Raw genomic sequence first — 24,247 nt, forward strand, 5'->3', positions numbered from 1 at the left:
TCGCCATTAAAACTGTTTGATATGTATGCTTTCAATCAATACTTAATTGATCCAAAATTACAACTCCAGCACCCTATAAAAATAGCCTAGTTCTCACTAATATTCTAGTTCCTTTTTTTTCGTCATTCTTTTGCTTCATCTATTTCTTATTCTCATTATTGTTCATACACAAAAAGCCAACCCATAATAAAGACCAAGTTAACAAAAGCAAGACATAAGAAAATAACATACTGAAATTTAAATTCCTCAAAACACCATAGCAACATCAGGAGACTTGAGGACATGTATAGAAATAGGTTTAACGGCGATAGAACTACTTACGAAGAAGTAGAATCACTTGTTAAACCAGGTATCACTACCATAATAGGGGTTGTGTCATCTTTAGAAATAGAACTATTCATGTATATAGCATCTGCTGAAACTGTGTAATAAACGGGTACACAAGTCAAAGAACATTAAGGTTGACTACATTAGTTAAACACTAGTGCTCATCCTTGCCACATTACAAACCTGTGGTTTCGTCTTTTTATTTATTCTTTTGTCAACTCTTACCCAAATTTTTACTCCCCTCCCATCCCCCCCCCCCCCCCCCCCCCCCAAAAAAAAAAAAAAAAAAAATTGCAAATAAAAAAAAATCTACACTTCCAAAGGAAGATTCAAGACAACCCAAATTTCCCCAACAAAAATGAAGAGAACTGCAAGATTCGGAAAAGTTGAGTTTTTTCCCTTTAAAATAATCCCACAAGATGTATAAATAGGTCCCTTACTAATCTTAGTTTAATCCTTAAGGTAAACCTTCAATCTAATAGTTCATATTCAACCAACAATAAGACAAATAATCCCAGCCATACAAAAAAATTCAGATTGTTTAATATGAGATTATATAAGTGTAGAATTGATTGACATAGAGTTTAAAGTAACTAAAGCCTAAATGGGTACGGAAGCATGGAATTAGGAAATGGTACAAAAGGTTGTATAGAAAAAACAAGTAATGCCAGCAAAAACCTAAAGCAAAATCACCAACCTAAATACTCTGCCTCAAGCCTGCTAACCAATCCCCCTAATGCAAACTTTGACTTGTTGCAAGTTGAAAATAATATCATTAACTAAAAAACCCAAGGAGGGGGCAAGATACACTACAAGAATTAACACTTTTGACAACAAAAAAATTGGTCGCTAAAAGTCTATTTTTGGTCGGCAAAAGTTATCTGCGACCAAATTTTTTGGTCGCTACTTTGGTCGCCAATTGAGGGTCGGCAAAAGTAATTCGCGACCAAAATTTTGGTTGGTCGGCAAAAGTCGGATTTGCCGACTAAATTTTTGGTCGCGAAATATATCATTACCGCGACTAATTCATTTAGTCGCTAAAACACTTTGGTCGCGAAAAGTGATATTTTCCCGACCAAAAAGTTTGATCGCCAATTATCACATTCAACGACCAAAAAGTTTGGTCGCCAATTGTGACATTCCGCGACCAAAAATTTTGGTCGCCAATCGTGACATTCCGCGACCAAAAAGGAGGGTTGCCAATTGTGACATTCCACGACCAAAAAAGGTTTTCGTCGCCATTTGTTACTTTTCGCGACCAAAACTTTTGGTCGGCAAAAGTGAGTTTCCACGACCAAGAGTTATTTTGGTCGGCAATAGATGTATTTTTTGCGACCAAAACTCTTGGTCGGCAATTGTCATTTTTTGCGAAAAAAAATTATTTATTTGTTGCGACTAATAATTGGTCGCCAAAGCAGGAAAACAATACACTTGTAATTCCTAATAATTTATTCAATCCATAATAAACCTATAATCTTAAAGCATCATTCAAATTAACTGAATCATTAACATTCGACACAATACATAATTCATTAACATTCGATTTATTCAATTTCTGTCAAACAACCAGACATCCCCACCATGGTGTTCCACCAGACATTGTTCACACAAAATAATGACAACCAAAGAATCCAACAACACCTTTCTAAACTGTCAAACAACCTACTTCCAAAATTTCTTAAATTTCGCAAAACACTAGTGTACATTATATACATCCTATTTATAGAACTACATTCCAATTCAAACTGAAACACCCTAGTTTTAGCAAGAACAAAAAGAAACAATTCTACGAGTAAATAATATGTGGAAGCTTTGACTAAAACAAGAACTCTGTGTCAAAAACTTCGAGGACATTGTGGACGCCAATAGGGTTCACACCTGGCCGGAAAGCATTTCCTTCAATATACCTGTGACAACATTTAATCAATTAGCATTTCACCTAGTGTTGGGTAATTGCAATTTGCTTGTACTGATTGAAGACAGAAACTCACATTTCTTTCAAGAAAGTGTGCTTATAGAATGCATCCGGGATTCTCCCAGTAAATTGATTATGATCCATGTACCTGCAATGAAAGCAAGCTTAAGATGTTATCACAGAGAGATTATCTGCAATGAGATACAAATAGTAAAGCATACAAATACTGTAGGGAATAGAACATGAAATTTACAAATGTCCGAGTTGTTGCAGAGTGCCCAATTCTGGTGGAATTCGCCCAATAAAACGATTTTCATGTAGAAAGAGGTAACGTAGCAGAGGAAGATTAGCTAATTCTTTGGGGATTTCCCCTTTGAAATTATTGAAACTCAAGTATCTGCAGAAGATTCATTATAACACATTAATAGTATATAGAATAAATAATATGAGAAAATTCCAACAAAACTAATACCCTCAAAGATGATGAAATTACTCACAGATGGGTTAGACTCTTTAGTTCACCTATTTCAGGAGGAATGACATCTTGCAACTTATTCCACCTCAAATTGCTGGAAAGAAATAAGAAAGAAAAATACTGTAAGTAAACAGAAAATTAGAAAACAAAAAAGATCAGAGCAAGTGGGCTAGAGTTCTCAAAATTGGAGAAAATGTTTTCCACATGAAGCGGTTGGAAAAATAAATTTCAATACAGACAACTTGTTAGTGTATTTGAATACAGACAACTTGTTAGTTAATAATAGGGTTTAAATTATACATCAGCAATTTCAATCCTCAAAGAATGTATTTGACTGGAGCAACTCATTTGATCATCTGACATCATACACTCCATTCACACAGACACTGTTTTATAAAATAGGAAATATTTAAATTGCTCAGCCATTTACTTCATTCCACCCTAATGTGACATGCTCTCCTCCAGATAGTCCAGACCTTGAGAAATCAAGGGTGAAAACAGTAATGTTTGAAGGCAACAATCTGTACTCATCCACATTTATTTTGGAAACAACAGTAAAATTAACACCACCACAAAACTCTTTTGGAAACATAGTAACACTTTTTCCTTACTAATAACAAACAATGCTATGCTTCCTATAACAAAGATCTCATCCGTATGCTGTAGTATGCTAACAGTTTTTCATCAACAACAACAAATGAGTATATTTGCAGGTACATTAATAGGATTTTAATCAAATAATCGAAGTATTTGGTTGGTTACTACCCTTGCATTGAATGCAACAATGTATTGCATCTTGAAACAATCATTTTGAGGACATTTACCCAACCTGGTTTTGCAGTAAAGCTTCATCATTAAGCAAGAAATGGTTTGAATGTCATCAACACCCCGATTACTTCGATTACATTCAGGTGGAAGAAAACCATCTGGTCACCTGCATTCAGATGAACAAATACAACTAAATATAGATTTCAGAAGCAATAAAATTGAAAGTATTGCATTTTTTTTAAAAGCCATACACAGTAGTTTAAAATACATTGATAGCAAAGGAAAAAAATGCAATACATTGATATGGCAGTACTTGTGAAATTAGAAATCAATTTATTTATAATGACGTGAACTACTATATGTCATGAATTATTATATGTCATTTCTCAAAACCCAACCTACCGCCAATGCCATATCAATATGAATTAATTTCAAAGTTATATTATAAAATTTTCTTCACATTTTTTATGTCGATACTTTGAAGTGATCACTTTAGTATAGGCGTAAATTAAGCAATGACCAGTCACTTTATAAAGTGTACCATTCTTTTTAGGACCTTTGAGTAGCTTTTAGCCAATACATCTTCATCTTCGTGATGATATCATCAAGGGAGAAAGACAGCATCAATGGTTTTATGAACCAATTGATTACTGAATTGGTTTCTCCATATCTGTCAAGAAATTAGATTCATTCACATGGACTCCACTGTCCACTCAAAGAACTAAATACATGGGTGTCCATTGATGCTTTGAAGCTTCTCTCAAAGAAATCAAAATTACCATGGACCAAAAAACATGTCACGTGACCTTTTTCAAAGTTTGACAGAATCACTACACCATTCCTTTTAGACTGAATAAAATATATGATCTATGGAGCAAGCACTTCTAAGTGCACAGAAAATAGGTAAAACTTTATTTTCTCTATGATATGATATGATTAATGCAACTTCACAGACATAGGTTGATAATGAATAAGTATAAATGTTTTTGTTCTGAATGATGTTTTTGTTCTGAATGATGTTCCATCTGGGTTCTGAATGAATAAGTATAATGCAACTTCACAAAGTATAAATGTTTTTGTTCTGAATGATGTTCCATCTGGGTTCTCCTATAAACAACATATGTAAGCCACTACCAATTGGAACTCACATGTAAGAGTAAGACCCAAAGGAATAAGCAATTCACCTTGGTATAAGCATCCCAAACATCATCAGGTCCCGTGACCATTTGCCTTGATTCATCCCAAGAAAATTCACCCAGTTCAAACAGATCCTTCATATCATGATATAACTTCTTCAAACTTTTATACTGACCCTTCAAAACAAATTTGTCATGCTGTGATCCAAATCTATCATTGAATGCTGCCACAATATCTATCCATACTTGTTCATCGAATATGTGATTAATGATTTGCCCTTTATGCACTTGCTTTAACAGAAGGTCAATGAGACAGCGGTCCATTGAAGGTGTCCAATCTGTCCTTGAACAATCACTATCTGCATTACAAAAATGTCCTTTCTTTTTAAATCAGAGACTCTGATATGAAAATACAATGATAGATCAATTTAATTCACAATGATTGCAGGCATGCACCTACTGCCAATCATACAAGCTAAAGGTACATGAATTAGCTTCATTTAGCTTTAGCCAATAGATTTTCAACTTAGTGAAAAAATTGGTAATTCAGCATTAGATGTGGTTGAGGAGCTAGTGTTTGAGAAGTATGGAAAAACTATGGCAACATTTCATTCTTTTTCCTGAACCCCGCAAAAAAAATGCCTTTTGTGAGATTTGTTAATAATTCAGATGATATAAGCAATATGTTCAGTATCAGAGAATAACAAGATGCCAATTAACAACCATCAAAACTGGATCTATACCATCGAGGTCTTCACTGTGAGCCATATTGCTAGGTTTTCCATTAGAACCTTCCTCGCCATATATGACACATAATTTGTTGAAGCTTGGGATAGTTTTAAATTTATACAATTGAGCATCAGGATATGCCTGCACTGTAAAACATAAGCAATGAACTATCAAACAAAACACAACTCAATAACAAGAAGCATGTGAATGGTGGTTCACCTTGGTATAAGAGTCCCAAACATACTCTTCAGCAGTAACCATTTCTTGAGTTTCATCCCAAGAAAACCCATTGTGATCAAGAAGAATCTTTAAGGCATTATATTGCTCCCTCAAATGTTTATAGCGACTTTTCAAGACCTCTTTGTCATAGTGAGATCCAAATTTTGAATTGAATGACTTCACCATTTCATTCCAAGCCTGAGTTATGAATGCATGCCCAATTTTATTCCCTCTTAGCACCTGGTCCAGTAATAAGTCAATAAGATAATGGTCCATGGGTAGTGTCCAATATGTCCTTGTACAGTTGCTGAAACTGGGAGCCTGGGCCTCCTTTCCTTCACCTAGATAAATAAAAGACGTGTAGATGATTAATTATTCATTCATGAGGTTGTTCTTTGTCTCATAATATATATATATATATATATAGGGCAAAATCCATTTTATCACTTGTGGCAGCGGCCTAGTGTACTTTTACTCCCTTTTCTTCTCAAAATAGTCACATGTCCCCTCATGTGATTTTCGACTAAATTGCAACACTAACTCCATTAACGGTAGTGATAAAAAGACAAACCCTTATTCTTCTTTCTCTACTTCTCATTGTCTCCATTAACGGTAGTGAAGGATGGATTTTTTGGACTTGCAGCGGTCTATAAACAGGGTGAGGATTTGGCAATTTAATTAGGCCAGAAAAGAGAAACTTTTGCCATCATAACAATATCATGAAAATAAGGAGGTTAACAAGGCTTGCCATCCAAATTTAAAGACCTAAAAAGCAGAAGACTAGGGAGTGGAGGGCAAGAAAAGCGAAAATATCATAGGAATCACTCCTAGATTGCCTTAGGTATTACATCTACTCAAAAGTACATTATTCTTTATTAAATTGTAAGAAGACAGAAATATTACACAAACCAACCTCATATTACAAGAATAGGGTATGGAATTTGGAAGTGGCTAGTGAACACACAAATATTACACAAACCAACCTAATATAACAAGAATAGAGTACAGAATTTGGAACTGGCAAGTAAGACAAATCTGAAGACTACTAAACTCCATAAACACAAACCTAACAAAAAAGACATGAAAGAAAATAAGATCCATATCTCATCAGCCTTACCGACTACCTAAAAATTAAAATTTAAGTGAAATCATACCTCATCATTAATGCAGCAAAAATAGCACTCAAACTATCAGCCTGTGCCAAGAAATCATCAAATCCTCCATTTTCATGCAGAGAGGAAAATATAGAATGCCGAACAGTAACATCAGCATCTGCCACAGCAGTAATAAGAAACTTTGGTGATGTCATACTGCTGTTGTCCATTCCACAGTGCCCTTCCTCTACCTCTTCCTCTGCTGCATCCCAAAGGAATTGAGCATACGAAGCTAGAATATAACCGGTTGAAGAAGCTCAAAGCCACAGACAAAAGCCAAAACAAGCAGAAAAAATAGACTTGATCATAATTAATTACAAGTTATAACCCTCTTTTAAAGTAAAGCTATACAATTTCCTTCTGCCCTCGATATAGATGACACCAGGAGCCACTTCTCTGAAAATAGAAACCATGAATTGAACCAACACAGCCTGCAACTGTGAAGATTACTTGGTATATTTCTCATAAAAATTTTAAATTTATAAATTCATTACTTAGCACCAGAAATTTTAAGTTTTATCAAGCAAAACCAAGCCGACTCCATTTGATGGGACTTAAGGTTTGGTTTGGCTTGGTATCAAACAAAAACCAAAAAACCTAAATCTAGCATTTCACTTATTGTCTTACATCTTCTCAGCAATAAATCTAGCATTTCACTTAAATGACCCTCCTGAAACATTTATTCCCAGGTCAACATTATCCAATAACATTTACTGCAACACAACAAAAGTAGGAATCACAAAATATATAAACAAGATGCAGTCTAAAAATCTAAGAAACACTCTTCAATAGAATTATATGTTACGACATTAAATATATAAACACACAAACTACACATAATGAAGCCAGGGAGACATTGCCTTCATTCTATGCAATTCCACTATGATTGTACACTCGCCATGGAGAATAACAAATTAGCCAGAGAACATATTGAACCTCAAAATAGTCCAATGCAATTGAATCGAAAAAGGACCCTTCTTAAATGATTGAAAAATAATATTTCTTAAAGATCTTTAAGAAATATACATTTTCATACAGAACTCACTTAAACTCATTTTTATACAGAACTCACTTAAAAATAATATACAGAACTCACTTAAACTACACTCAATTAAGTATACATTTTCATACCTTAGATTTCTTAAGTATACACCTTCTTATGTTTACTCGAGCATCTGCAGGATTAGGAATGCTGTAGCCAGAGAAAGTCACTCTTGGATTGCATAATAATATTTACATGAGCTAAGAAATTAACAAACAGAACCTCATCAACAACCCAATTAAATGAAGAAATTAAACACAAATAAATCTACATGGTCACAGAAATGCCCAAAAACTAAGTAGGAACAAAAAAAAAATGAAATTGTTACTGAAGAATTGTCCTGGAACGACCCGTGCTTCATCACCAAAAGCAATAATAATTCTGGGGAAAAAAGAGAGTACAAAGTCAATCAACAAACAGAAAAATAAAAAATAAAAAAATTGAATCTTCATCTATTATTATGCAATTTTCTCAAGCTTTCTAGGCTCTGCATTAACACAAATGTTCATAACTAAGCCTCAATTACTTATGTGCATATACATATATGTTGGATTGAAATGTGTGTGTGTTTGTGTGTGTGTGTGTGTGTGTGTGTGTGTGTGAGAGAGAGAGAGAGAGAGAGAGAGAGAGAGGTTTACCTCAGTCGGCGTTGCCAGCTTTTCGTTTTGGGGCAAAACCCTAATAGCTCAATCGGAGGGACGGGTTGAATCGGCAAAGGTATCTGAGACGCCACACCACCGCTGCCGCTGCTAGCTATCGTCACTCGATGCTCACCGTCGTCGCTCACTGCTCGCCATCGTCCCCCCTTGCTACTGCTGCCGCTGCCGCTGCTCGCAAACGTGAGAGTGAGAGTGAGAGTGAGAGGGAGAGAGATGAAATTGGGGATTTTTTTGTTTAAGGGAGTTTTTTGAGTTAGTGAGAAACAAAAGGAGGGGGGGAATTTAGATAGAAAGAGGGGGAAACGAAAAGAAAAGAAGAAAAGAAGGGGAGAGGCGGTGTGACGTGGTTTTATTAATTTCGTTTTTTTTTTTTTTTTTGTAGTTCATATTTTTTTAAAAAAAAATTTCATTTTTTTTTTATTTTTGATTTTTTTTTTTAGTTACTAAGGTTGAAAATTTATTTGTTTCATTTTTATTTTAATGAAAAAAATTATTATTATTTTTATTTGGTAGAAATTGGGGTAATATTTTAATGAAAAATATTTTCTATTAAAATAAAGTTAATTTTTTGTGGTCAATTAAAAACATTTTCTCGCGGCCCATTTTTTTTGGTTACCAAGAATTAGGAACTAATTTTCTATGGTGGAAGAGAGGGAGCGGCAACAGTAATGAAGGTGGTAGATAAGAGGTAATGGTGGTGGTGGTGGTGGTGCTGATGGTGAAGGAAATTAGTGGTGAAGTTGTGATAGTGGTAGAGGAGATGGCGTGGCGGTGGTGGAGGAGAGGTAATGGTAGTAGTAGTAGTGGCAATAGTAGTGGTGGTGGTAGTGGAGCGGTAGCGATGGTGGTAATAATGGTAGTTATAGAGGTGGAGTGGCAACAGTGGTGGTAGTGGAATGACATTTACAGTAGTGGTGAAGGTGGTAGAGGAGATGGGTGGTGAGAGAGAAAGATGAGTGAAAGACAGATCGATGTGCCAAAGGTTATAGTAGTTTTGGCGAAGCTGCATCTTGTCCAGATGCTCTTGCGACGCCATTGACATCTTCGAAGAGCTCAAAAACCAGGAAACTCTAGCTGATGATGAAGATGAAGAAGATGAAGATTTTCAAAAACACTTCTGAGAGATCTGTTTGAAGTAGCAATTGAACGCGACTCCGACAATGCAAGCGCGTTTGGTTGATTCCATGGCAATTTGGGGCTCGAGAGGGGGTGAGAGGACTTCAATTGAGGGTCGAGATTGAGCGGTTAGGTTAGGGTTTAGCTTGTTTCGAGGGGTGTGGTAGAGAGAAGCTTGAGAGAGATCAGGAATCGAGACGATGACTCAAATTTGATTCAGATCTCGACGATCTTTCGGATCTGGCGGAGGCACCAGTGGAGGAGAAGGAGGATGAGCCCAGCTGGTGCAGTGGGTGTTTAGGAGAGAGAGAGAGAGAGAGAGAGAGAGACACCAACAGTGAGGTGGTAGTCGTAGAGGTGAAGTGGCGACAGTGGTAGTAATGGTGGTAGTAGAATGGCGTTTGCAGTAGTGGTGAAGGTGGTAAAGGAGATGGGTGGTGAAAGAGAGAGAGAGAGAGATGAGTGAGAGACAGATAGAGAAGAGAGAGAGAGAGACAGAGTGATGAACGAGAGAGAGACAAAGTGGTTGCTAAAAGTGCATTTTCTTGTAGTGGATAGATAAATCGAGAGGGAGCTCAGTAAATAGAGAAGACGGAATGGAAAGAGTGAGCAACGCCAACATAGTGGGAGAGAGAGAGAGAGAAAGAGAAGAGAGAGAGAGAAGGACAAAAAGATAAAGAGATAGAGAGTGAGAGACAGAAAAAGAGACAAAGAGAGAAGAGAGATGAACGAGAGAGACAGAAAGAGAGATAGAGAGAAGAGAGATGAGCGAGAGAGACATAGAGAGAAGAGGGATAAATGAGAGGGAGAGAGAGAGATAGAGAGAAGAGAGATGAGCGAGAGAGACAAAGAGAGATGAGAGAGATAGAAAGGAGAGAGATGAGCGAAGAGACAGGGAGAGAAAAGAGATGAGAGAAGAGATAGATGAGTGAGAGACACAGAGAGAGAGAGAGAGACAGATAGACAGAAAGAAAAGAGTGATGAGTAAGAGAGAGAAAGAGAAGAGAGAGAGAGGAAGATGAAAAAACGGGTGAAAAGATATAGACAAATAGAGGAGAGAAAAAAAGAGCGAGAAGAGATAAACGAGAGAGAGACAGAGAGAGATGAGCGAGAGAGATAAAGAGAAGAGAGACAAAGAGAGAAGAGAGATGAGAGAAATAGGCAGAAGAGAGATGGACGAGAGACACAAAGAGAAAAATAGAGAGAGAGATAGATAGACAGACAGACAGAGAAGAGTGATGAGTGAGAGAGAGAAAAATAAGAGAGACAGAGACACAGAGAGAAAGAGACAGACAGACAGACAGAGAAGAGTGATGAGAGACAGAGAGACAGAGAGAGAAGAGAGACAGAGACAGAGAGATAGGAAGATGAAAAAATGGGTGAAAAAGTTCCGTGTCTAAAGTCTCCTTTTCTAGTAGTAAGTTGTCTCTATCATTCATGGGTAGAATAGAGGCGCGGATTTGGGAATTGTATATTTTATATAAAAATCAAATTGAAATATTTTATACAATCACACCTATTTAGGGAGTGTGATTAAATATATATATATATATATATATAATTACACTTATTTAAAAAGTGTGATGAAAAAATAGTAATGTACATATAATCACACTTTAATTAAAATGTGTGATTAAAATATATATATATATATATATAATCACACTTATTTAAAAAGTGTGATTAAAAAGTAGTAGTGTATATATAATCACACTTTAATTAGAATGTGTGATTAAAAAATATATAAATAATCACACTTTAATTAGAATGCGTGGGTAAAAAATATATATATAATCACACCTATTTAAAAAGTATGATTAAAAAGTAGTAGTGTATATATAATCACACTTTAATTAGAAGGTGTGATTAAAAAATATATAAATAATCACACTTTAATTAGAATGTGTGATTAAAAAATATATATATAATCACACTTGTTTAAAAATTGTGATTAAAAAGTAGTAGTGTATATATAATCACACTTTAATTAGAAGGTGTGATTATATATATATATATATATATATATATAATCACACTTAATTGAAAGGTGACATAAAAAATAAATATTATCACACTCAATCAAATTAAGTGTGATTAAAATATCAATCTAATTTTTTTAATCACACTTCCAATAAAAATGAGATCTTTTTTTTTGTCAAAGTGTGATCTTTAACTATTTTTGTAGTAGTGGAGAAACAGAGAGAGCAAGAGACTGAACTTATTTGGGTCTATGTACATATTGATAGAAAATAAATTGGGCGGTAATGTAAGAGTGTATTCCCACCAAAAACATGAATCTGTGTTTTTGAAATTGTTTAACTTTATTGCCGACAAAATGTTTTTTGGTCCCTAAAAATAAGTATTTTGCCGACCACATTTTTGGTCGGCAAAGATCAAAAGTAAAAAAATTTCATTAATATTTGGCGACGAAAATATTAGTCGCAGAAAAGGTACCTTCGCCGACAAATCTTTTTAGTCGCCAAATCTCAATCAACGGCGACTAAAATATTTGTCGCTAAATGTATTAATTTGGCGACTAATTTTTTTGGTCGCTGAAAATAAGTTTTTGGCGACCAAATTTTTGGTCGCCAAAGAAAAAAATAATTTTTGGCGACCAAAAGACCATAGTAGTCGCAAAAAAAAAAACCTTCGCCGACAAATATTTTTAGTCGCCAAATCTCAATCAACGGCGACCAAAATATTAGTCGCTAAAAGTACTAATTTGGCGACTAATTTTTTTTGGTTGTTGAAAATAAGTTTTTGGCGACCAAATTTTTGGTCGCCAAAAAAAATGTGACCTTCCGCGACCAAATTTGTAGTTGGTCGGCAAAAGCATACCACTTTCTGCGACCAACTCATTTTTTGGTCGCCAAAATATAACATTCTGCGACCAATAATATTTGGTTGCCAAAAATAATGATCATTCGCGACTAATTAATATTTGGTCGCCAAATGTCATTTTTTTGCGACCAAAATTTTTTTGGTCGGCAAAAGTGGTCGGCAATTGTGTAAATTCTTGTAGTGATACTTTGATCCACATTGCAATCCTCAATTTAATAGTCTCACACAACTCTCCTATATCTGGCTCTGACCCCTTAAAAACGCAATTATTCCTCTGTTTCCAAATGGACCAGAGCATAGCCAAAGGAATGGCCTTCCATGTTATATTATCCTATTTTTTAAATTTAATACCAGTCCACCATTGTAGTAAGCAATTCACAAAGCCATGTAGTATCCATTGCAAGCCTCACCATTTGATAATATGAGACCAAACCTTCTAGATAAAAGGACAAAAGAGCAACACATGGTTTAAGTCTTCCACGTCTTCATTACAAAAAATGCAATTTATATTAGCTTCACCATTTAAAATGCCAATTCTTTGAAAGATAACTAGAGGTGTTTATCCTCTCTCTCTAAGCCAACCAACCAAAAAATTAGACTTGAGTTCAAGTTATGATTACATATGTTACGGAAAATATATGATTCTCCACAAGTAAATCAATCAATGAGAATAAAAACTAATGCAGAAAAATTAAATCAAAAGCAAAACAAGAATTTTTATGTGGTTCCCTCAATGTGAGGTACGTCCACGGGATCAAAATCCAATTTCACTATCAACCAAAGACTTTCCAAACGATTACAAACGAGACACGAATGGTCTCACAAAACCACCCTTAGGTGAATTCCAAATAATTACAAATAAATAAGTGAAAAGACCTCACCAAATAGATGAACCAAAATCTTCAGAACCAGAATTGTAGAAGACCCAAAATAATAACCCAAATCAACTTACCAAAGCACCCAAACAAAGATGCACTGAAAAGTTTCAAAGCACCAATGAACTAAGCAAATCAACAGCTACACTACTTGCGAAGAGATGGAACAAATTTGTAGCAGCCGCATAGCACAGAATAAATCATACCCAAGGCCTATCTCACCGAAATCAATTTGTTGCTGCTGCTGCTCTAATATGCCGAGAAAAGACAAAACAATATATATATTGCTAACACTTGGGCTTGTTTTATCAAAACCCTAGTTGTTACCAAATTGAATTGGGTTTCCACAAATTAGATATAATATATAAAAATATATTATAACTAATACTAAACCAAATTAAACTCTTTTAATAAGTCATTGGGTCCCATACTCTAATAAGGAGGTATACCCAACAATTCTCCTCCTACCAACTTAGGTGGAGATATCAACCATACCCACTAAAGTTCGACACTTCAAATGTTTACCCATCGACAAAGTTTTAGTCAACATATCCGAAATATTATCATCTGTGTGACCCTTTTGGAGTTGCAACAATTTCGAATCTAACATATCACGAATCCCATAGTATCTCAGATCAATGTGTTTCGATCTCGAATGAAAAGTAGAATTTTTACTCAAGTGAATAGTACTTTAACTATCACAATAAAGCACATATTTTTCTTGTTTCAAACCCAACTCTTGTAGAAATTTCTTCAACCATAACTCTTCTTTGCAAGCTTCTGTAATGGCAATAAATTCAGCTTCGGTAGTTGACAGAGCAACACATTTTTGTAATTTAGATTTCCATGCCACAGTTCCCCCTGCAAATGTCATCAAATATCCCAAAGTAGATTTTCTAAAGTCAACATCACCAGCCATGTCAGAATTTGTGAACCCATCAAGCATCGGCTTACCATCCCCAAAACACAAACATACCTTTGAAGTCCCTCGAAGATACCTTAGAATCCATTTTACCGCTGCCCAATATTCTTTACCCAGATTAGAAAGAAAATGACTCACCACACCAACGGCGTGAGCAATAGCCGGCCTTGTACATACCATGTCATACATTAAAGAACCAACTGCTGAAGCATAAGGAACTTTCAGCATCTCTTCCTTGTCTTTCTCACTTGTAGGACATTGATTCGAACTAAGCTTGAAGTGATCCGCAAGTGGACAACCAACCAACTTTGCTTTATCCATATTGAACCTCTCGAGAACTTTCTCAATGTAGTTTTCTTGAGACAATCAAATCAGCTCCTCTTTGCGATCACGAACAATTTTCATACCAAGTATTTGCTTTGCCAGTCCGAAATCTTTCATAGCAAAAGACTTGCTCAACTCCAATTTCAAACTGTTAATCATGGTAGAATCTTGACCCACAATTAATATGTCATTAACATAAAGCAAAAGAATAATAAATTTGCCATCCGGAAAATATTTCACAAACACACAATGATCCGAAGTGGTTTTAGAAAAACCATTATTCATCATGAAAGAGTCAAATTTTTTGTACCATTGCCGCGGGGCTTGCTTAAGGCCATACAAACTTTTCTTTAATTTGCAAAAAAATTTCTCTTTCCCTTTCTCCACAAAACCCTCTGGTTGCTCCATGTAAATTTCTTCTTCAAGGTCACCATGAAGAAATGCGGTCTTCACATCAAGTTGTTCAACTTCAAGGTTCATACTTGCGACCATGCCAAGTACAACCCGAATAGAAGACATCTTCACAACGGGCGAGAAAATCTCATCAAAGTCAATATCTTTCTTTTGCCCAAAGCCTTTCACAACAAGACGTGCTTCGTACCTCAGATTCTTACTATCATTTTTCAATTTGAAAACCCACTTATTTTTCAGAATTTTCCTCCCCTTAGGCAACTTCACTAAATCATAAGTGTGATTTTCAAGTAAGGAATTCAATTCCTCTTCCATGGCCTTTTTCCAATTATCTTTCTTTGCATGCTCAATTGCTTCTTGGTAGCTCTCAGGCTCCCCTTGATCGGAAATCAACACAAACTCATTGAGAGGATACTTTCTCGAAGGTTGCCGGTCCCTTGTAGATTTCCTCAACTCAAGTTATAGTGGCGGTTCTTGAGTTGAATGCTCTTCCTCAATTTCTGGCTCAACTTCATTAGGATTAACATCATCCTCTAGATATTCAATGGGTGGCTGTACATCTCCCCCATTTTCATCATCAACTGAAGATAAAGGAGATGGATCCATGTCAATGAGATCACTAGTTTTTGACTCCGGTTGATCACCTTTCCCAAAGTCTTCAATTGTTTGGTCTTTAAGAAACACAACATCACGGCTTCGAATGACTTTCTTGTCAACCGGATCCCATAATTTATACCCAAATTCATCACGTCCATAGCCAAGAAAAATACATTGTCTTGATTTACTATCAAGCTTGGACCTCTTATCTTTTGGAATGTGTACAAAAGCTCGGCAACCAAACACTCTTAAGTGCTCATAAGATACATCTTTGCCAGTCCAAACTCTTTCAGGAACGTCACCATTCAAAGGATAAGAATGAGACAAATTGATCACGTCAACCGCTGTCTTCATTGACTCACCCCAAAAGGATCTTGGCAATTTAGCTTGTGAAAGTAAACACCTTGTTCTTTCCACAATGGTGCGGTTCATCCTTTCGGCAATGCCATTTTGTTGAGGAGTCTTCTTAACTATCTTTTGGTGCCGAATACCTTAGCTACGACAATACTCATCAAATGGTCCAATGTATTCACCACCATTGTCTAATCGGATGCACTTCAATTTCTGCCATGTTTCTCTTTCAACCATGGCCTGAAAATGCTTAAATATTTCTAGAACTTGATCTTTAGTTTTAGTAGAAAAGCTCAAACTTTCCTTGAATAATCATCAATGAAAGTAACAAAATAAAGTGCACCACTATGTATTCTAACTTTCAAAAGACCACAAATGTCCGAATGAATCAACTCCAAAATATTTTCTTTTCCAGAAGCAACATTTTTATTAAAAGAAACTCTATATTGTTTACCCGCCAAACAATGAACACAAGTTTTGAAATGTGTACCTTTCAAACCAGGTAGAAGCTTTTTCTTGAACAAAACTTGTAACCCCTTTTCACTCATGTGCCTAAGTCGCTTATGCCACAATTCAGTAGAAGTATCATCTTCAAGTGCATTGACAACACTTTTACAATTTTTTCCTTGCATCGAATAAAGTGTATGAGTCTCCTTGCACTTAGCCACCACCAAAGAACCCTTTGTGAGCTTCCATATTCCATTGCCAAATTTGTTGTTGAAGCCTTCATCATCTAGCTTCCCGGTAGAGATCAAATTGAGGCGAATGTCGGGAACATGCCTCACATCTTTAAGCAACAACTTGCAACCCAAATTTATTTCCAAACAAACATCACCCATGCCAATAATCTTGGACAAACCTTCATTACCCATTCTAACAGAACCATAATCTCCTTTGGTGTAGGTAGTGAAGAAATCAACTCGAGAAGTCACATGAAAAAAAGCACCCGAATCAATCACCCAATTGCTCTTTTGGCCCACAAAATTGATACAATCATATTCACAAACGACCATGAGATCATCATTGGTAGTAACTGCTGTTGTGTCTTTTTGCTTCTTATCCACACTTTTGTCACGCCTTTTCTCATTGTTCTTGAGCTTTCGGCATTCTCGCTTCATGTGCCATTCTCATGGCAATAATAGTACTCAATGGCTTTCTTTGAAAAAGAACCATCTCTTGATTTGTCACGGCTTTGATCACGACCACGAGGAGTCTTATTCCTCCCCCTTGTTTTGCTTCGGCCTCTCACAACAAATGCTTCCGAATGAGAGGAACCCGCTGCTTTTTTTTCTAGTTTATTCATTCAACAAGCTACTAGTGACTTGGCCCATTGTGACGACTCCATCGGGCGTCGAATTACTAACTGTCACAACCAAAGTCTCTCAACTTTTGGGCAAAGAACTAAGTACCATCAAAGCCTGTAACTCATCATCAAAAACAATTTTTATAGAAGCAAGTTGGTTAATAATACTCTTTATTTCATTCAGATGTTCCGGAGTATGGCTGCCCTCTTTATATTTTAAATTTACCAACTTACGAAACAGCAAAGCTTTATTTGTGGCTGATTTCCTATCATAAAGGTCTTCTAATTTTTCCATAAATCATGTGCTGAAGTTTCAGTAGCAACATGATAAAACACACTGTCATCAATCTATTAATGGATAACACCAACGGCTTTTCGATTAAGCCTCTTCCATTCATCATCTTTCATATCATCAGGTTTGCCACTATCACCTTTAATGGGCTCATACAAATCTTTACAAAATAATAGCTCCTCCATTTTAGTTTTCCAAGTTACCCAATTGTTTCCATTGAAGCTAGACATACGACCCACATTTCCCTCCATTGATTTACACAAATAAATAAACCCAAATAAACCGTAAGCTCTGATACCAGTTGTTGGGGAAAATATATGATTCCCCACAAGTAAATCAGTCAATGAGAATAAAAACTAATGTGAAAAAATTAAATCAAAAGCAGCACAAGAATTTTTACGTGGTTCCCTCAATGCGAGGTACATCCACGGAATCAAAATCCGATTCCACTATCAACCAAAGACTTTCCAAACAATTACAAACGAGACACGAATGGTCTCACAAAACCACCCTTAGGTGAATTCCAAATAATTACAAATAAATAAGAGGAAAGATCTCACCAAATAGATGAACCAAAATCTTCAGAACTAGAGTTGTCCAAAATAATAACCCAAATCAACTTCACCAAAGCACCCAAACAAAGATGCACTGAAAAGTTTCAAAGCACCAATGAACTAAGCAAATCAGCAGTCGCACTACTTGCGAAGAGATGGAACAAATTTGTACCAGCCGCATAGCACCGAATAAATCATACGCAAGGCCTATCTCACCAAAATCAATTTGCTGCTGCTGTTGCTCTAATATGCCGAGAAAAGACAAAACAATATTTATATATATATATATATATTGTTAACACTTGGGCTTGTTTTATCAAAATCCTAGTTGTTACGAAATTGAATTGGGTTTCCACAAATTAGATATAATATATAAAAATATATTCACCTTGCTTGGTTTCTAGTTTTCTAAAACACTTTTCAGAAAATTCTACTTTCTTATTTTCCGTATTTTTTTGTTTTTACTGAATTTTTTTAATATTTTAAGCATTTTTTTTACTTTTTAGACACACCTAACATAAATACACCTAAAAAGTAAAAAAATTGTAAAAAAAATCTTTTAAAAATTCACTAAATACTAAAAATACAAAAAAAAAATACAAGAATTCGGTACATTTTTTGTATTTTTATGTATTTATTAATTTTTTAAAATATTTTTTCACAATTTTTTTACTTTTTAGATACATCTAAGTAAGATGCATCTAAAAAAGTAAAAAATTGTTTAAAATTTAAAAAATATTCACTAAAAACAAAAAAACACAAAAACCAAAAAAGTTAATTTTTAAAAAACTTAATCCAGAAAACTCAAACCAAACACAGTGATTATAACTAATACTAAACCAAATTAAACTCTTTTAATAAGCCATTGGGTCTCATACTCTAATAAGGAGGTATACCCAACAACATAAACTTTCCTAGGTCTCGATTAATATAATTAAAAGTCTAAGTTGGCATAGTCTTTACAGTAAACTAGTATCATATCTGAGAAGATCCAAGACATAAAAATCTGTTTGAAGAAAAATTGAAGTAAACTTCGAGAAGTATAGAGATTACTAAACATCATACCAACTAATTATTAGTAAATGCGTCATGTGATAGTGTTACTCATGCATATATCTAAGGTGTGTTGTATAATAACCCATGTAAAAAAGTTAAAAGTCAAATAAAGCTAGTAAAGAAATAGTGATGAAGAAGGAAAGCCTACAATACAAAGCAGGGACTGAATTTTGCCATAGTTAGTAATGTGATAGGACAGAGTGATAACTTCTTGAAAATCAACAATATTTTCTCATAGATATATTATGAAAGCTAATCCATTGCTGAATAGATCAACTGAAGTTGATTAGGTTATAATTATTGCCTTTTGTTTTGTTAGTGCCTTTTGCTAAATCCAATTTATTTATTTATTTGGTAGATGAAAAAAAAAAAGGCTCTGTTTACTAGTACTAAATGCATGTGTTACACACAAACACAAAGAATTATATCTTCTACCTTTTCAACTATCCCTCCATTAATGTAATCACCAAAGCTTTAGGTAGACCTCAATCGTCATGCGTAGAAGAAACAACCAAGATAACCTCATTTAGAAATTTTCCCCAAACAAGGTTAAGTGGTTTATTAGATTGTACATATTAAACCCCCCCTCCCCTCCCCAAAAAATATATATATAAATAAATAAATAAATATAAAAAAAGCAAAAGAATCAATACCAAACTTTTCAGTTAAAATACTCAAAAATAGATTTTAAGCAAAGGGACCCATTTACTCGATAATCAATTCAAAAAACCCTTAATCTAGAATAAAAATCAAAGTCCATTTGCTCGAAACACAAAAATCAAAATCCTACAGCATAAAAAAGAAAGAAATAACCCCTAGAGCTAGAGTGAAATGGGGAAATAGAGAAAGGGAGAGAGAGAAAGAGAGAAGGACAGAGAATAACCTAAATGTCGATGAGAGGTGAGGCAATGGTGAGCTGCAGTGGGTGATGTTTGACAGTGGAAAATTGACGGAAATTGTGGTTGTGTGCAATGGTGAGATGAGGACGGGTGGTGAGTGATTTGTTCACACAAAGAGAGAGAGAGAGAAAGAGAACTGTGTGAAGACTAAGGCCATGTTTGTTTACCGGTTTGAGTGGCCGGACTGGACTACTAAAGCTATGGGTCCCACCCACAGCATGTTTGGTGGTGAAATGAGAGGGGCGGATTTATAGTCCTGGGGTTTAGTAATCTCCCTTAATAGGGAGATTAGCTTGGTTGGGAAAAGTATGAGATTATGAAAATAGTGAGCAGATTGAGTCTACCCAGTCGTCCTCTCAGACGTCTACCTAGATGTCCAGCGGATTTTTTTTATTTTTTTTATTTTTTTTTTTTTTGCAATTGCAACTTGTTATTCAATATATATATATTTGGCTATTGCAACCTATAATTCAATATATATATATATATATATATATATATTTGTTTTAGATATTTTTTTAATATAGAAATTTTTTTTTATAGATTTTTTATAAAAATAATCTAACAATTACATCACTAACCATCTGTCACACTATATCATCAAAGCACACTTTCACCTAATCTCCTCACAACAATCCACACATTAACAATTTATTCACTAACCATCCTCTCACTAATAATCCCATCTAACCTAATCCGCCAAACAAACGTGGCCTAAGAGATTTGGGCAAAAAATTGGGCGCCAATATGAAATATTTCCCAGTAAAATTTTATACACATTTGGCAACTAAATTTTAGTCGAAAAATATTAACATATGACGACTAAAATTATTTTAGTAGTGAAAACATGAACTAAAGCTAACAAAAAAAAAAATTTTGGTCACCAATAGTGTAATACCATTGCCGACTAAATGTTTTTGGTCACTGCAAATACATATTTAATGACCAATTTTTTGATCGCCGAAGACTAAATTAAACTTGCACGAAATTATGTTAATTATTTGGCAACTAAATTATTGTTTGGTGGGGAAAAATTAATGTATATATCGACTAAAACAATAATTAGTAGCCTAAAAGCTAAGTTAAGGCCGACCAATATTTTTTTAGTCGCTTATTGTTACACTTTTGATGACTAAATTTTTAATCGCTAAATTTAATCGTCAAAAGTGTAAATTGTCGTAGTGATATGGAGGAGGCCACATGCAATTGGTCGAAAGGTATGCGAATCAGACATTCGAGGGCGACGTGATTTGGAAGACCCGGAAAGAGATCCATGAAACAAGGAACTGAGGGTATGTTTGATTGGGAAGATTAGAGTATGAGATTGAGGTTATTAATCCGTGGGCCCAATTATCCTATGTTTGTTTTAACATTTTGGTTTAGGATTATTAATTCAATAGATAATTAATCCAATAAATTTGTAAGATTATTAGTAATGGGATAGGGGTAAGATTATTAATCCAATGGATATTAATTCAATTAAATAGTAAATACCATACTAATTTAATAAGATTATTAATATTTTACTATTAATTTTGTGAATCAAATATGACCCGAGAGAACAACAAAGGAAGGAAGAGAGATGTTTAAGACTGTTTGGCTTTAGTTTAGAGGAAACAAGGCCCAGATAGAACAACAAAGCAGAAAAGTGAATGAAGTGGGTTGTCAGAGAAAACAAAGAGATTTCACTTCAAAAATTAAAGTTTTAGAGGTGAAAATTTAGAAATAAAATTATCTTTTAGAGACAAAATATTTTTACAGTCAAAAGTATTATTATTTTATTTTTAGTAATAAAATTAAATATTTAGTAATGAATTACTAACTTTTTGGGGATTAAAAGTTGTTTGAAAAGATAAATATATTTAGAATCAAGTTATTTTGTCCCTAAAACAGTATTTATTAGTGACATTTTCAAAATTGTCTCTACAGGCTCGTTTTTTGATTTTTTGGGACAGCATTTTAGCGATTATTCTCTTGATAACTGAAATTAGTTTATAAATATTTTTTACAACAAAATTTACACTTTTAGAGATAAAAAAAAATAAAAAAAAAAAAAAAATTGATATCTAAAACTCTTATATATTATAGTGTTTGTTTGTATGATTATGGATTTTGATGCTTAATTGGCTTTTTAAAGAGATTGCTTAGGTACTCTTTTGAGACTAGCTTTTGTATAAAGAGTGAGCTGTTGTTCTATCTAGAAATTTTTTGGATCAAAGAGAGAGCAAATGAAGAGAATGAGAGACTATTTGGGATAAAGTATATGAAAGTGACCATCAGAAAATGTGTTTGTTAAATTTATTTTAGTCGAAATATGATTCACATGATTTTATGTTTGATCCACACGAGCATTAGAAAGTATTTTTTTTTAGCTACTCTTTCTGAGACGAGCTTCCCAACTTTTTTTCCATGATTAATAATTGTAGATTGTCTGGATATGATCATTTTAATCGAATAATTTTATATACAACTAACCTTCTTACTAAAATAAGAGATCAAATCAAATATAATTAGTTATTAAAAAAACAGTGATTAAAAACAACATGATATAATATTTAAAAAATTAAAAACAAAACAACACACGTTTGCATCACCGTTTAAAATCCTTAGACCATTGTTGTTGATGGAAGGATAAATTACACTATTAATTCCTTTAATATGATCGAAATTTGACTTTGATTTCTATAATTTAGATTTTGTATATTGTAATTATGTTTTAATTTGGTCTCTTTGTCCGTTGTTGTGAACATTTGGGACGGAAAAAGCATATATGTAACCCCTTCAGGATTTGTAACAATTTTTGCATAAGAAAGAAAAATTAATAAATTTCATTGATAAACCATATTGTTCCTTTTAAATTTCATTTTAATCCCTCTAAATTTATAATTGGTATTTTTTTTTGGTCAAAAATATTAATGACAATTGATGAAGGAACTATATTAAACGAAAATTGAAAATGAGAAGTTTAAAATTATTGAAATTGAAATTATAGGAAATAAAGTAAAGTTTCGCTAAATTAAAAGGGACTAATGGTTGAATTTAGAACTATAAAATTTTGAATTAATTTAGATAAATTACATTATTAGTCTTTATAATTTAAATGAAGCGTCACTTTAATTTCGGTAATTTTTTTTTTCAACGCCAAAGAACTTGCCATTAAGAAGACGAGGAAACTACTTTCGAATTCAGGACAGAAAGGAAGAAAATAGGGGAGAGGAAGAGAATTGGAAACTTGAGCATTGGCTACCCAATGAGCAGCTCCATTATTGCTTCTCCCAGTCCATGAAACAAGTTTTGCCAGCCAATTGTGGCCACCCGACTTGCAACAAGTTTTGCTTCAGCCTTTGGGTGGCTCCGACATAGCTGATCAGAAGTCCAAGTAGCTGCATTGGGGATAGAGCCCTTGTGCCCTTTCCACTTCAAAGGACTCCCAAACCAAAGGGTGTGGCTTTGGGCCAATTCATCATCGGATTGGATCGTACTGTTAGGTCTTTGAAGATCCATTACGGGTCCTGTTTTGAAAATTTGAACCGTTCAATATGTAGAACTCGTCGATTAATATATATCTATGAAAAATTACGTTGATCGGATATTAATAGCTATGTGATTAAATCAGTTTGTATAAAAAAAAATAGGCGGGGAATAAATTAACGGTTGATAAAAAATCTATTTTGATCACATAGCTATTGATATCCGATCCGACGAGTTCTACATATTGAACGGTTTAGATTTTCAAAACGGGACCCGTGGTGGACTCCCACGGGCCCAACAGCACAGTCCAGTCCGATGGTGGACTGGACCAAAGTCAGGCCCCAAACGGAATAAGGGCAATTATTTCTAGGATCTAGGTCATATACTTTTAGTTTTATTACAATATGATGTATTCATTACTTAACGTTAGAATTTAAACTGAAAAAAAGACCATATATAAAATTAGAGGGACCAAAGTAAAATTCAAAATAAATTATTAGAATCACTAGTATAATATATTCATTACATCAGTGGTCCCTACAATTTGTTTTAAAATTCATCCATCTAATTTTAGACGCGAATTTTTTTTTTTTCGTTCTTAATGTATGGCGGAGAGATCACACTGCAACAAAATTAAAAAATGTAATGACTAATTGTTCAAATAGCAATTATAGCAAATTATGCCAGTAGTCCTTGTAGCGCTTGTGCCATTTTAGTATCTGTAAATTTAATTTGCTCAATTTTGACTTTAAATTTATAATTTTATCTCAATTTAGTTTAATTAATTATAACTATTAGCATTTTTTAATGA

The 24,247-nt window shown here is 34.4% G+C and overlaps 1 protein-coding gene across 2 annotated transcripts; it reads right to left on the reverse strand.

Moving 5' to 3' along the window:
- Positions 1–1,852: 1,852 nt before the first annotated feature.
- On the reverse strand, positions 1,853–8,146 carry LOC145789442 (L10-interacting MYB domain-containing protein-like). 2 transcript variants are annotated; one of them, XM_082865998.1, is made up of 8 exons: positions 5,570–8,146; positions 5,365–5,491; positions 4,666–4,980; positions 3,547–3,646; positions 2,740–2,811; positions 2,496–2,639; positions 2,319–2,390; positions 1,853–2,234 (listed from the first exon to the last, which is right to left on the reverse strand). In XM_082865998.1, exons 1-8 carry the CDS (start codon positions 5,843–5,845, stop codon positions 2,144–2,146), a joined length of 1,197 nt encoding a protein of 398 aa, XP_082722124.1. In that variant the 5' UTR covers positions 5,846–8,146; the 3' UTR covers positions 1,853–2,143. The 2 variants fall into 2 exon arrangements, with proteins under 2 accessions (XP_082722124.1, XP_082722125.1); XM_082865999.1 differs by having other exon boundaries at positions 5,365–5,496; positions 5,570–5,910.
- Positions 8,147–24,247: the final 16,101 nt, after the last annotated feature.

This window comes from Camellia sinensis, chromosome 4 (assembly GCF_055761805.1).
Source record: "Camellia sinensis isolate YWXY chromosome 4, ASM5576180v1, whole genome shotgun sequence".
In the NCBI taxonomy this organism is placed as follows: Eukaryota; Viridiplantae; Streptophyta; class Magnoliopsida; order Ericales; family Theaceae; genus Camellia; species Camellia sinensis.

Bases quoted from the DNA above. Each gene is read 5' to 3' on its own strand.
- LOC145789442 (XM_082865998.1), bottom strand. From the start codon at position 5,845: ATGGACCATTATCTTATTGACTTATTACTGGACCAGGTGCTAAGAGGG. The intron at 2,640-2,739 runs GTGAGTAATTTC...AATCTTCTGCAG, and splicing joins CTAAAGAGTCTAACCCATCT to ATACTTGAGTTTCAATAATT. The intron at 2,235-2,318 runs GTGAGTTTCTGT...ATGTTGTCACAG, and splicing joins CACACTTTCTTGAAAGAAAT to GTATATTGAAGGAAATGCTT.